General features: G+C 35.0%; 1 protein-coding gene across 1 annotated transcript in view; it reads left to right on the top strand.

Annotated features, from left to right (window-relative positions):
• Positions 1-2538: 2538 nt before the first annotated feature.
• The window catches only part of LOC113232486 (homeotic protein empty spiracles-like), a 66152-nt gene continuing 52501 nt past the window's right edge, over positions 2539-16189 (top strand). The window contains exon 1 of the mRNA XM_026467230.1: positions 2539-3336. Within this exon, the coding sequence (XP_026323015.1) occupies positions 2886-3336 (451 nt within the window). The 5' untranslated portion in view covers positions 2539-2885. The remainder of the gene's footprint in view (positions 3337-16189) is intronic.

Raw genomic sequence — 16189 nt, forward strand, 5'->3', positions numbered from 1 at the left:
AAAAAAATATTTTGTCTCTTAGGCGGTTACAGGTAATCGACCTTTACGGTCGGCATCATAAAAAACGGAATGTTTTTTTCACATTTTCTTTAAAAAATAGATATATAAATAATCTCCATCAAGCATAATATCCTATCTGCAATATATAGAGTACTGCATTCCCTCCGTGCCGATAGCCGTGGGACAGCCTGTATACTTGTACCAAATTAGATATTCGTTACCTTATGGCAATACTAACTTACCTACAAGTACCTACATAAAATAATTCTCTCGAATTGTAGCATTTTTTTCGCATGCAATTTGTTATAAGTCCGTTTAATAAAGCAGACTTATTCCGACATGTTGGATTTTAATTCAAAGACAAATAGAGTCATCATCGTTTGTATCAATTTGCATTGACAGGGTTCTAATTAACACGGAAGTTTCAAAATGGCTCCCGTAAAGACATAGGTCTAATGTATCTCCCGCGAAAGGATATCAGAAAATTTAAATTATTGAAGATAAATTGTAATTAGATACCTTAGCCTGTCTGGAAGGACGAAAAATGTTATACTAAATATTAATTAAAACGACCTTATATGGGTAGGTACATGATGAGATTTCAAGGAATTGTTAAAAGTAGCGCCCTTTATTCGTTTCGTGGATATATTCTGTTGCTCTCATTGAACGAATTTGTAAATCTGGTATGCGGGTTCTGTGTTACCATAATAATAATAATTAAGTAGTTATTAAGCTTGCTATTATTTAAGATAAAGGTCAATAAGTAGGAATTGTTGTTTACACTTTGCATTAGGTACAACCCATAGATATAGAAAAAATATCTATGGTAGGTACAACCTGTAATGATAATTTGTAAGTGGGAAATGAATAAATAAAATAAAAGTTTATATTTTCCGTCAATATGAAAGTGTTTTCATATTAACTAATTATTAAATATAAGCAAATAATAAGAATTACTTTCTATATTTAAGTTTTAAAAACTATAAATAAAATTTTGAAATAATTTACCGAAAATGAGCATCTAACTTTAACTTCGTTTAAAAATGACAGAGGTCAAAAGCCATACTGCCTCGTCTTGTCTTTAGTAAAATAATTTTCTTTTGTTTTCATCTTTTGTGGTCTTTTAATTTCAAATAATTAAAAAAAAACTTATTTAATATTAGAACAAAACAAAATAATTTCGATATGTAATATTAGAATGACGGTAAGCAATACCGTAGGTATCGCATATTCATATGTGTTTCAAATATATCCTATACCGGACCATGAGTTAAGTACTGGGATTTTTGAACATTTCATTTAGTATTAAACAAATCCATAAAATCACATTTATTTAATTTAAAAAAAAATATTCTTAAGTTATATTACTAAAGGTATTAATTACTGTTACCCAGTTGTTAAAAATAGGATCATAATCGTTCAAGAATGTAGGTACAAAGAATTTGTATGTGTATTTTTTTAAAACAACATTATTTTTATTTAAATAATAATCTATTGACCTATGCAAGAGTTTCAAAACGGCCACCGTAAAGATTCCTACCTATAACGATTTTCTGCGCAGAATATTAAACTAGGTATAGAAGAAAAATTACAACCTACCTAAGATCTGGCAGTAAGTATATGGCCAATTAGACGCGTTAGCTTGTTCCGAAGGACGAAAAATTGTACATTATGTAACAGATGTACCTATAAAGTTTTCGAATTAAGCCAGAATACCAAATTGGTTTTTTTATGAGACCAATGTGACGGGACGAACAAGTCGCTGACGACGACGGACGAAGTGACACACCTGTTCAATAAATACATTTTTTATAACTGTAGGTGATTACTGCAATGCCTATGCATTGTGTTTTTTTTAATTCTACAAAATACAAATATCTCTACCTACTTACTCAATTAATTAAAATAAGTACTAAAGCACAATAGTAACATATGAATAACATAATAATACAAACTATAGGTAAGTTTAATTAATTATGTTGCAGTTACGATTGAGTAGAGTAAATTTTATAACCAAATCACATTTCTAAAACAAAAATCAATCACCGCTGATTGGAATACATAACAATTTTAATTAAAAAATCAAACTATTTACCAAACACAGTTTAGTTTGTAATACCGGAAAATTTGCGTGAAATTCAAACCTTATCGTGTTTCATTAAAATTTAATTCAACAACATAAGAAACAATCTTACAGCCACGAGCTACCATTATTTTATTTAACGATAACGACAATTACAAGAGCAATCCGCCATATTCTTCAGAATCAATTATTTTTAAGGGTGGAAATCGCTGAAAGTGCTCATTTATCTCGCGACATTAAAGCTAATAAACCATCCGAGTTAATTAAAAAGTATTACTCCGTGTTTGAAGCTTGAACGTAGCAGACGGCCGCCGAGAGCGACATCCAAAAACGAGCAAACCGAGTGCGCTAAACCTACCCAATAGGTGCCTTAATTGAATCACAACCAGCAAAATCGAAAAGTAGCGTCAACACCGCTACAATCCACAAATCTGACGTAGCACGCCAAATGCCCGGTTAAAACGCAAGTTCGTAACTCAAACCGCCCACTGGGAAAGCGTTCGAAATTCAAACACAGCCTCCCTAAGCGCATCCACCAATGGCGTATCTTCTAAGCAAATAAAGAGTTCAAATTAAGACTCTGTCACCACCCATTGGCCGTTTTCAACCAATCAGCAAGCAGGCTTCCATGTTCGTTATTTTTTTCCTGCTCCGTAAGCGTCGTGTGCTAGTAGAGGGCTCATTCGGCCGCGCGCCGCCTTGGCGTACGTATCGCGCGCTCGCGTCATGATGGATTGTGTTCTGTGTGACTTGTGCATCTGATTTGGTGTATTTTTGTGCCGGACCTGTTGTGTGCTAAAGCATGATGCCTCTCGCACCGACCCCTGTGGTGGCGGTGCCATCGAAGCCGAAGATCGGATTTAGTATAGACAGTATAGTTGGTGGTTCTGAAAGGCCAAAGCACCCGTCTCCACCACTGGCGAGTCCTGGGTCACCATCTCCCGTAGCATCTCCTCGTAGTCCGTCTCCAAGGCCACTATTGCGGCCCAGTGCGCTACCTGCTGTGTTTCCTTCACCGGAGTTGAAGAGATTGCCGTATTTAGATGCTCAGAGCCACCACCACCAATTCCTGGCGCACTTCCAGGGGGCGGCATTGGCGGCGGCGCTAGCGCACCAACAGCAGGGATTCGGCGCGCCGCTGCCGCCACACCCGCCGCCCCATCCTGCTGCACCTGTTCCACGTGAATCCTACCAGCTCTACCCTTGGCTCATTAACAGACACGGAAGGATATTTCCACATAGGTTTCCTGGAGGTAAGTTACTAATTTAATAGAATACAACTTAGGTTTACAGAAATGGTAAAATGAGGTTATATTCAATATTCAGGCTCATTGACAGACTTACTAGCCGGTTTAAGTATTAACTGTGAAGTGTTGTGATAAGTTTGATTACGTTGCCGGAAAGCTTGACAAATGAGAAATTGCGAAATGGTTAATTTGGCTGCTAATTATATACTTATAAGATAGCATTCGTGACATTGAACAACAATAGTGTAATCTTATAATTTGTTATTTTAATACTTATTATGAATTGAGGTCAAAATTCCTAAAGAGATTTCAGTCGATCTCTTGGTACCTGCATAAGACGCGCCGGCGTGCTGGTCAGTGCATCACCTTAAAAAGTGACTTACGTGTTTTTTTTACATTTGTCCATAATTTTGATTGTAAAATTGTACAAAAAAGCTATGCAAGATAAATGTACATAAAACTTTTTATTCCAAAGGTTCTTGATTTTTGACCATTGTGACAGATTTTTTTGGATATTTTAGTTTCTCCTAGCAGTTATTTATTACAGTTGTAACTATGGTTGATGAGATAAATTAAAAAACACGGCGAGCCGAACTTGGCATATCTCTTAGCAACGTGATTGTATTTGTATTATATATAAATAAATGAATAAACACAAAAGAAAAAAAAAAATAAAACTTATTTACAATAAAAATATTTATACTTTCCTTGCGATGACACAGTTAAGTGTTTTCTCGCAGGAAATAGAAGCTTATCTTAAAACAAGACATTAAGATAAAAAAGATATACAAACTCTTTAGTTTAAATACCCGTTATCTCGGCACACTTTGTACCCGTCAATTTTTAAAAAAAGATATAAAAAAAAAGTAAAAAGATTACCCGCGTAATCCGTTCGCGGCAATTTGAAAAATGTTTCGAATTCTAATCTGCTTTTGTTTAATCCCATTGTTTTGTAGATAGCGGTTTTTCGGATAGGTACACTAATTTCTTTTTAAGGATTAAAAATTTTAAGAAGTTTGTTTATTTCATTGTATTTACTGGTTTTAAGCTTTTAAAATGTTCCGTTGAAGATTTAAGTAGTTTGTTTTACGGTTATAATATTCAAAAAGATTTTTAACTCTTTAAAATTCCTGTGACTGTTAAACGGCCTGTCATTTTCGCGGTCAACTTTCTATTATAATCTAAACACTAGGTTGTAGACTAGATACTTCCAGCATTACGACACAATACGTACGAAGTTTTTCGCTTCTTTCTTCTAGCTAGATTGCTAATATGTGCCCTGATGAATATAACACGACCTTTTCGTGACGAGATTGAAAAGGTCACTTAATTCATAGACAGTGGTAAACTGCTTGCCTATGTAAAAGAAACTTTTCGATATTGTTGAACTGTATACAATCCTTATTTATTAACTGTGACCATGGGATCTGTTAAGAGACCGAAACGTTGTTTTGTTTGAAAAAACATATATAGATTATGCGATTTAGACAACAGTTTAATTTCCCACTAATATTATATGTACCCATAAACTTACACACTCTAACTTTTGTCATAAATAATATTACCCTGTTGTGCCTTGAAACTTTCTATGCATCGAAAGTCAACGTCAAATAATCTTTATTAAGTAAGCAAATTACACTTGAAAATTAAACTCTATTGCTCATTCGTAAGGCAGATTCTCCAGAGAAGAATGAGCAAGAAACTCTAGGGGTTGCTCTTTGTAAATATTTTGTAAATATTAGAATGCACTTATCATTACAATGTTTAATTTAAACATTAGATTGAGACTGCTTGCAAGAGCTAAACGGGTTATCCTAATACGCAGAAGCTGTATATAATATCTAGATTATTTAGCACCGGCTTTTGTCCTTCAAGTTACAAGATGTATTCACCGGAGTGACGTAAACAGATCGTTTCGCCGGTGCCATGCGCGTCTGGTGGAAAGCGACATGTCAATTCGTAGCAGTTGTGGTGCCACTGCGTCTGTCACCCTGAGACACAAGTTGACAAATCCCATGTGCCTGTAATTCTACCAGCACAACTCACACCACAACTGCTTGGCGGCAGAAATAGGTACGTAAGGTGGAAGTACCTACTACCCTGGACTCATCCTTCCTGAATTCTTCAACATGGAGCTCTAATGCTACTAAAGTATAAACTGCCTTCCGCAATTTTATTTTGCAAGGCTGTGACCACGAAAATACTTCGAGAAGTCACGTTTGTATTCGATTCTCGATTATGGTCTAGGTACCACGCCAGGCTAAAGTGGACTTTATATGTTTTTTATGAGTGTTTAATCTTCTACGTTAATTATCATCACGCTTTTTGATAAATTAGTAATATAACATAGATAGTATAAGAAACTTAAAGAGTTATGCAGATTCCTACAGAGGCTATTTTATGGCAGACAGGCGATCGTCTGACTATGCTACCTTAATTTTGTTATAATACACACACCACCATTAGTTCTTAGATAACAGAATTTAAATATTACAGTAAGAGAAATGGGTTTGTCACAGATGGCGCTACGGCTAAAAAGTCGTGAAATAAAGATTTGCAACAAGCACATGAAAAATTCGTAAGGTCCGCTAGTTCTTTCCGTGGCTTAGTTGGCACAGCGTCTAGCACGGTTTGCTGGAAGACGTTAGTTTGAATCTCTCCGGATCGAAGAAATTTTTTCTTAGTGTTCGATATTGCAGTAGAGCTCCTTAGGAAAGAGTTCGTCTAAGGTGGTACTGCCACCTTACCTATTTCTGCCGCCAAGCAGTAATATCAACATTACTGTATTCCGGTTTTGAAGGGTAAAGGTGCTGGTGAGATTACAGGCACAAGGGACTTGTCAACTATGTCTCAGTGGTAGTGCCCCTCAGATCTTGAAAAGAAACGTAAAAGAATCTTTAACCTTAGTTAAACGAAATCGTGGTACCATGAGTTTGGACTTAGTTCTAAGGTTTATATTATGGATATCTTCTTTCTTAATGAAATGATGTATATTTTTACATAAATAGTAAATGTACTGTGATGCCACAGTCATGATACCAGTCTCCTTAAACTTTTCACTGAGAGAGAAACCCGAGAACCTATACACACACCCACAACGAATCGCTCGTTTTTGCAACACAAATATGGTTTGTATATCTGCCGCTTTACCCCACATGAGAATCCCAGAATCAGAGCAACGTATATTTTGTTGTCTAATATATATTTATTATTATTTTTTATGATAGGTCTGGTGGTAAGCGAAACGCCTGTCCATACCAGAACGTTTATTAATTTAAGACACTGCAAAGTACTATGGAAAAAGAACTAAACGCTCAATGTAATTCATAATTAATTTATTCATTGTGTCATGTATTTGTGTGTTACATTAAAAGATTCCAGCATATGAGCACTGTAATGGCTCTACAATGACTAACTTAGCAAATGAATAATGCTATGCCATTAATTATTTACAATTAATTATTACATAACAATATTAGAAGTAATATAAAAATAGGAAATGAAACTATTTTTTTGCCGATCCAAATCAAAATGCTTTTATTTTAACAATATACATTTTTTTAATAAAAAAGAAAACGATTTTATAAAACACATGTAATATTGTAACTTTCTTTGAAAAATTTTGAAATAACTTATTTAATTAATAACTTTTGTAACAATAGTTAAAAATAGGGTGGTTTACTAACATTAGTCATAAATAAAATCATAAATACGGTTAGTAAAAACGTTAAAACAGTGTATTAATAAATATTAAATAAATAACGCACACGCTCATAGCCCCGCACTAGGGAAACCCTGTATCGCGGGTGCCATGGACACACACATAGACAACTACAAATTACACCCAAACTCACGAGAGAAATAAATGTAGGCCATACAAATATTTCTCCCGGCCTGAGATTCGAACCCGGGATCTCTGCGTGGCAGATTAGCATAGGTAACCGTAACACAGACGCAGTTGAGTAATACAAAAATTAATACATACAATAAACTATCAGTTAGTGTATCTAACTTGGAAATGGCTTCATTCAAGCAAAAACTAAAACTTTACTTTAAAAATTACGTTTTTTTGAATCAACGAAAATATGTATTCAAATGTAAATAAAAATTTATCTCCTTAAAAAATCATGATGGACTCTGTATTATTATTGTTATACGTGTATAATTTAAGTTTGTATTTCCTGTAATTTGACTTACCTGTAGGCAATGTACTGTATTGTGTAGGTGAACAAATATTTCGACTTTGACAAAACGTACCAATAACTGATACCGGCTGTTTGTGCCATTGCCACTTCTCAATTCAAAATATATCTTTTGATGATAAGGTTTAGAATTTAAAATAGCTTCCTAACTGAAATTGAAATAGTTTATATTAGTTCACAGACCATATGAAGTGGACAATAAGTAATAAGACCGTAAAAAGTGGAAATCATGCTTTTTTTTTATAATGTCAAGTGCTGGGACGGAAAAATCGTGCGCCTGATGGTAAACTACACGTCTGTCCATAACAGTTACAGTACGACTCAGAGCTTTAAATCGCAAAGATGGTACTGCCACTGCGCGCGTCACCCTGAGACATAAGTTGACAAGTCTCATGTGCCTGTAATTTCACCAGCACCCGTACCCTTCAAAACCGGAACACAGTAATGCTGACATTACTGCTTGGCGGCAGAAATAGGCAAGGCGACAGTGCTTCCCTGGACGAACTCTTTCATAAGAAGTTCTACTGCTACTAAACATAGATATATTATTAGCGTAGCATTATATTATTATTATTATTAGCTTAATGAAAACCAACTTTTATAAATTGGTCCGGTCTGGGTGTTTGTGGTACCGTCGTCGTTTCCGATTTCCATAATACAAGTACTTTAGTTACTTACTTTGGGAATAGAGCAAAGTATGTTATGTTGTCTAATATTGATGTTTACATTTTTCTCTAAACAAAAACTGTTGCAAAAGGAAAGTTACAGAGTAATTGCGAGAGCTACGTTATTGATGAGACTGAGAAGTTACCGACTGCTCCAGTTTAGTTACATGTAGATATTTAGTTAAGTCCATACCCAAATCCAGGTCCGTCAAGAGACGCCCGTGAAGGCGTATGACTGACGGAAGGCTTAGTCTGGACGCCCGCCGTACCCTGGTCTTGCCCGTAATCTCTCTGGAAAACCCTATATCTCTCTAGTCGGTAGATAGGGATAAGAGACTGACAATTTGTTATCAGTTGTGGTAATCAAAATTGTAATAGCCCATTAAAAAACGTTATTCATATCAGCCACAGTTATTTTGTAAGTTATCTTAAGAACTTTGACATCGTTGCGAGGGTCACATACAACTTTACTACAATATACTGTATCAACTAAACTCGTGTGTGTTACGCTGCTGGGTATAGGTTTACAAGGAGATTAGGAAGTTCACTGACAGAGTTTCACGAATCTTCTTTGATAGTTTTCCTGAGCCGTTAAAGCAGGGTGTTTTGACATACCAATCGAACTCCCGATTAGCCTACCATTACTGCTGCACCACGCCTATAGAAGTCAGCTGTTTAACATAGAATATTAAAAAAAAATAGAAATCGGGATATGCGCTAAATATTTAATGGAGACCCTGTCGTCAAAGTCCGTAAGTCCGTAATACAATACAATACAGTACAACACTCTTTATTGCACACAATGACAAATACACGAAAAAAACAAGAGCTAAAAAGTTGGTCTTATTGTTAGACAGATGGCAATATCTTCCAGGCATCCACAGGGTGATATGAAAATTTTAAATATAATAATAAAGAAACTTATCACTTCGCGCTTTGTACAATTACTAATGAGGACGACGGGTGGTCCTATTCGTTACCGGTAATCACAATCATATTATATTGCAGTGATCACATAATTACGTTGCAATAGCAGAATTATAAGGTCGTTAATTACGAAATTGATAATGTGTCATGGACCTAGACCTACACGTTCAATGAAGTTTGACAAACCCCCGGTCCTTGCAAAAGAAGTCGGTTATCTACCCAGGATGTGCGAGAGGCCATTGAAATTAAAAAAACATCCTAATTTCAACAGGGAAGACGGATTCTCCGTACCACCAGTTTGGGATCCAGTATTTCCTCTGATGAAAAATCCGAAACAGACATAAGACTGCAGTACTAATTAATATGTTTTAATTTATTCTAATTTCTATTATTAATTGATAATAAATTTAACTTAATAAAAATTCATTCAATAACATAATTTTTACAACGTACTGTAGCGTAAATTGGAAAGTTTCTTTGTAAAAATATGATATTTAATTAATAACTTTTGTAACTGTAGAGAAAAAATAGGGTAGTTTGCATTAAATACTAGACATAACTGGTTGATGACTGTACCACCTCAGTCAACCGTGACCTGTAAAAGGCCCGAAATGTTGGTTTGTTTGAAAAATAAAATATAATCAATGTCGAAGAACAGGTAACAGACTCGGCATTTTGCTGGTTTTCAGGCTTCACCTTGTCTATAATGTAAAATACAAGTTAAATGTATTTGTCGCTGTAGACACCGCAGTATACAGTTTCTAATTAAGTATATAACTAAGAAATCACCTCACTCACCGCAATTATAAACTATTATATATAAATACCACAGAAATTCCAGTTAAAATTCCTATACAAATTTGTATAGGATTATTGTATAGGAGGTAATTGTTCAAAAATTCTGAAAACCTTAGGTTCCATCCCATGGCACTAGAGGCGGTAGGTCTAGTCATTAGGCTACCATGGCTTTGATTTATTTATGACATTGCACTTAAAATATAATAACGGCTTACAATTGCACTCTAAATTCGTGAAGCTAGAATTGTTTACGTAGACGCAATTACTTATTTTTAAAATTCTATAAATATCTATGGTGTCTACATAGGCAACCTTTTTTTTATGGAATCCAAAGCGGCAAACCTGCTAATTTTAAAACATTTCAGTTACGTTATCTGTTTCCGTTTCTGCTTCCGAAACTTTTACTTTTGCGTGCGCGTACGGCATGGCGGTGAGGCGTGTAGGTCACAGCAGTTTTGTGTTGTGTTAAGTGCGATTATGAAACTAAACACAAGCCCTGTTTAGAATTATTTCGTTGAGATCTTTATAGTATTTACACTTCCGCATCCGCCTCCGTTTCCGCTAAGATTTACTTTTGACATTTGTTTCCGTTATGACACTTTCGTTGCATCACTTTTTGTATTCAAAGTAAAAATGTAAAATGATTGTCGACCGTCGATGGAGATAAAAGAAATATTATTTTATCTGTAAGACCCTTAATCAAAACGAACTTGTCTTATTTGTCATTTGAAATTCATAATTTGTGTGATACCCCACTCACCTCTTTACAATGTCGCTATCGACTTCATTAGTCGTAATTATATGAAGTGATAACATTATTGGTTTAAATAATTGACATATATTCAAATAAATTAATTGTGTTTACGTTTAATGTTTTGTGGCGTAAACTTTGACTCCACAATCTTTAAACGAGGTTAAGATTATAAAAAATAAGGCGTAACGCATCTTTGACAGCGATGGTATAATTTTGACATATGGAATATTGTACAGCGCCTCTTGCGGTCAAAGGACGAATTAAACGTTCCATAGAACTATTTTATGGTAAATATACTAACTAAATAATTAAACGTAAACGTAATTACTATCTTATCATATTTATTACCACACTAAAAAAAAAACTTTTCTGCCAAATCATTACGGTGACAACTGCGCTCCGATTGGCCAGCTCGAATTCGAAACATTTGACGGGTGTCGTCAATTGTTATCACTTCAAATCGACCAGTTTATCTTGAGCTATGCTGTAATGGACGAAAATGGAAAAATTACACATTTAATATTTAATTACCGATGACATGTGATTCCGTTTGTTTTGTAATTAGATGTTTTGCTGTTTTTCCCCACGCCACCGAATGGAACAGCCCCCCATAGAGAAATTATCTTTATTACAATAAATACAGAATATTTTCAGAAGATACGGAGACGTACACACAGGTCAATTGTTGGCGCTGTACTATTTCAGCTTTCTAATTTGTGATTTCAGCGCAAACGAGTGTTGATATTTAAATTTAAAAGTGATATAAGGCCCATTTGCGTGATGAGTTGCCAGGGGTAGATGGCCCTTATTTTGTCTTTATTTCTGGTTATATACTCGATGCTACCATACTATTATTGCACGCATAAGAATGAATGCATGATGAATGAATGTTATTAATTTGCCTAAACTATCATCTACAAAATGTCGGATAATTTCCATGCAAATCTTTGGTTTCATAGTTTACATAACTAAATAATTCTAAATAATTCTTATTCATTGTATATTTTATAATAATAAGTCATTGTGATATCAGCAAGAGGTAAAAAAACGAATTCAATGAATAAATTATATATTTTAGTTCTAATAAATCATATAGTCAAATTTGGCGAGATTTATATTAACTTAAATCATAAAATTAAGCGTTCTTTTATGTAAGTATTCAAAGGGAACATTATAATATAGTGTTTTATGAAACGATTAAAAAATCATCAACGCCATCTAGCGGTATAGCTTAAGCAACATTTTATAGATATTCCATATTCAAACATGTTTACTTATATCGGTTGTCAATGGTCGCTTTACTTTCTTTTTACTCTGTTATTACAAAGAAGTACTTACGTAAGTGATATTTTCAACTTCCGAACCTCGGCGTTTTCCGGAATAGGAAGGACTTTTTCTTCAGCTGACGAAATGAATATTGATTTTGATACTTGTCAGCTAATAAAGGTATGAAATTGTAATTCTCGCAAGTAATGTTGGCTGTTTACGAATTTAAGTTTAAATTTTATTATCTAAGTTTTCATGCATAGAGGGCTAAAAATATACACTTGCGTGTTATCTGTTTTTTACAGTTATAACGTAAACACTCGTGCAAGTAAAATAAAAACAATTTAGTTGCTCATTTTATTATTATAAATTAATACCAATTATCGTTGGTCTGCACCTAGATTAAAACAAAGAAGTGCAGCAGACACGCGACGTGGTAACACGAAATTACCGAAGCAATTTTCTACTATGGGCTTCACCTTTTTAACTATATCTAAAGTGTTTTAAATATCTAACGGAAGATTATTTATGATACCAATTAATTGGAAGAAGATGCCGTGCGCCTGATGGTAAGCGACACGCCTATCCATAACAGTTGCAGTGCCACTGCGCCCGTCACACTGAGACATTTCAGGAGCAGCAGCTCCTTGTGACAGAGTTCGTCCAGGGAAGTACTGCCACCTTACCTACTTCAACCGCCACGCAGTATTTAATTTCAAAAGTCTTTAATTTTAATTACGGGCACATGGGACTTGTCAACTTATAACCTAAGATCTTTGTGATTTAAAGCTCTGAGTGGCACTGCAACTGTTATGGATAGGCGTGTCGCTTATAACCAGGTGCACGACTTGTTCATCCCATTATTTAAAAAAAAGACATAAGTTGACAACTCCCATGGACCTGTAATATCACCAAGCTCCCTTACCCTTCCAAACAGGAACGCAGTAATGCTCACATTACTGCGCAGAAATACGTAAAATGGCAGTACTACCCTGAACGAACTCTTTTACAAGGAACTCTACAACTCTACTGCTACTAAAACAACTAAAGTTCTACGAATAGACAGAAACGAAAGTTTTTGCAAACCATCGAACAGCGAAATCTTGCATATCTGATTCATGTACTTAGATACGACAGATACGAGCTCCTGTAGCTCATAATGCTGGGAAACGTCGCTGGTAGAAAGAATGCTGGTTGTAGAAAAAAGTCAGCTGTTGATCGTACGAGAGTGTACCGGAATTGCGAGTGCCGCCCAAATGTTTAACCTTTTTTTAAATAATAGACACACGCTTGGGCACAATCTCACCTGATGTTAAGCGACGACGTAACCGACTTGAATAGCCCCAAATTGTAAATTGTACTTTTCGGGAAACACATATTAGTAGAGTATTAAGCGCTTAGTGCGAACGGGTGGTATATCAACGTCATAAGGATTGTAGTTACTATTCTAGTTCTAGTCTATTCTAGTCTACCGAAGGAGTGCAACTAAATTGAAAAGTCCCAGCGCACACTCCCCGAAATGTGTCCGATGGAAAACCTCTTCAGAGACAGGGATAGATATGCTGAGCTGATTGCCAATTTTCATTACTTGGAGAGACACTTTAAGAAGAAGAAGAGTAAATAAGTATTTGTGTATTGTTTATTGATTTCTTGAGCAAAGTCGTCAAAGTGCTGGAGGAATAAAATGGACGAAAAGTGCTCGTAAATTATAATGGGAACTTAACGAGTGGGCGACAAAATAGACTTTGATTACTTTAGGATTTATTAATTTAATTTTGACTTAATATTTTGTTTTTTTTATTTAATTTTTGTTCTCATTTTATTTTACTTAATTAATTGGATTAATTCTTCTATTAAGATATATTTTACAAATGATAATTTCAGGAAAATTAGGAGGAATGTTGGAGAGAAACACAGCATTTGTAAAAAAAACAGACCCCTAAAATTCGTGCACTGACATATATTTGCCAAGTTTTTGTTGAAATCGGTTACCGGAAAGTGGGTTCATCGCCTTGTCTGCCACTCTTAGAGGTCGAATATTTTCTTCAAATTTGAATGGGACTGAGTTACCCTCTGTCCAACAAAAAAATAATCATCAAAATCGGTTCACAAATGCCCTAGTTATCGCGTAAAATACATGCAAAAAAGGATAGACGCATGGAAAACCTCCTCCTTTTTTGAAGTCGGTTAAAAAAAGATTTGTTACCTTGTAGAAAACCATGACTTTATATCAACTTTTAACTCTCTGTGTAGAAGACGTTTTAGGTAGAAGAATGCTTATTGATTTTGTTAATAGGTTAATGTTATTGATTCATACGTTACAAAACTAGGTATTTTTAGTCTTTGAACCAAATACAGTCATAATTCTCATATGTGAATCACATTTACTCAGAAATACATTTCGTAAGCGTGAACTGTTTATTTAGCTGTGAGATACAGAATTCGATTACTCACGTTGTAATCGATATATCAATGTCAATTCGAATGTTTTTAAATATTTTTAAACGATCGCTTTATGTTCTGTTTTAAAAAAAGTAAAGAAAAAAGGTTTCGCTAACCGCAAAAAGCCAACAAAAGGAATAAAAGTGGTTCGGGCAAACAACGTTGTAACTGTACATGATTTTACAGCGTAAATAATGATCCAATCGCATTTATTTAAGGTTAACATTGCATAAAATCATGAAATTAGGATTAGGATAAAAGTTCCTTGTCGCCATTTTGTTTAATGTTTAGTTATAACTAAAGTTTGCGTTTCGTTCCGAGGTTGAAATTTTAATTGAAATAAAATAAACGGTTATTGTGACTGGTTCCATATTAAGTGTTCGTTGGATTCGCTAAGATTAATACATTTTTTTTTATGTTACCAAGTGACGGGACGAACAAGTCCTGCGCCTGGTGGATAGCGACACGCCTGTCCACAACAGTTGCACTAACACTCAGCTTCAAATCGCAAAGATCTAAGGGGCACTCCCACTGCGCCCGTCACTCTGAGACATAAGTTGACAAGTCCCATGTGCCTGTAATTTTACCAGCACCCTTATCCTTCAAAATTGGAACGCAGTAATCTCACTTTACCGCTTGGCGGCAGGAGTTCTACTGCTACTAAATAAATAAACAAAAGACTGTTAGAAATTAAAAAAAAGAGGAATTAGAGATACTAACCGCTTCTCTCAACAATGTATTTTGTATATCTACATTTAACCTTTTCTATTACGCTTCCGTGTTATTGTATGTATGTAACATAATTATTGTAACCATTCACCCTTTGCCAATTTATCAATTATCATCTTTTTACCCCACTATCACTCGGCCATATAATAACTACCGTTCCAAATAAACCGGTAGCAATATCGTCCCTCCAATATTAACTCCATTATCCATATCAACAAAAAGTTCTCCCCTCGTTTATAAAGAAAATATTATTCTGCAACAGATATATGCTACAATAAAAATTATTTTTATTAACTAAGACCTTTTTTAATTAAACCGGCTTAACACTCTATTTTCCAAAGCGTCAAAATCGTCACTCGAAAAAATAAAATTAAAAATTTGTGACAAAGGACCGTTTGTTGGGACGGAACGCCCGCGATTATCAACCGACGCCATTGTATTCGAAATTTGATTGTTTCCTAGTGCCGTCGAGTTATAGTCGATTTTTTTACTGCTTTTTCTTACAATGTTTGTAATATAAAAAAAAACTTTTAGTTTGTTAGCGTTGTTGTAAGCTTATATTGCGTAGGAAGGTAAACATATTTTGATCGTACTAAAGCTTTAGTTTCAATGACAAGTTGTAAGTCATTAAATGCAATATGTGACATGAGTGTCTCGTATACGTGACACTGATTTGTAATATCCAATCTTTATGGCCACATTAAATTATCATATCTATGAGAAACCTCGAATGCTCATTAAATTGTCCGCAATGTGTGCCAATTCTCGCCTTTTACAGGCACAATGCGGTGGCGTTGGCGCGCCTGGCGTCATGATTAACGATATGTGTGATTGCCCTATTTATCGATAACTGCTGTGTGAAGGTGGCACATCACTACCGCATGCCTCGTTAACGTTGGTAGCACTGCACGTCACATCTTTCGTTACGCGCCTTTTTTCTTAATTACCACGATTGTTGGCGTGTTTTTTAACAATATTCTTCTAAAAGGATTGAATGGCTTATAATTGGATGTAATTTGAGAGTACTTTGTTGCTGGGCGAGTGGGACGATTAGAGTTTTAGAGGCGACCATTTAT

The sequence above is a fragment of the Hyposmocoma kahamanoa genome, unplaced genomic scaffold (assembly GCF_003589595.1).
Source record: "Hyposmocoma kahamanoa isolate Upper Pololo Valley unplaced genomic scaffold, ASM358959v1 76, whole genome shotgun sequence".
Lineage (NCBI taxonomy): Eukaryota > Metazoa > Arthropoda > Insecta > Lepidoptera > Cosmopterigidae > Hyposmocoma > Hyposmocoma kahamanoa.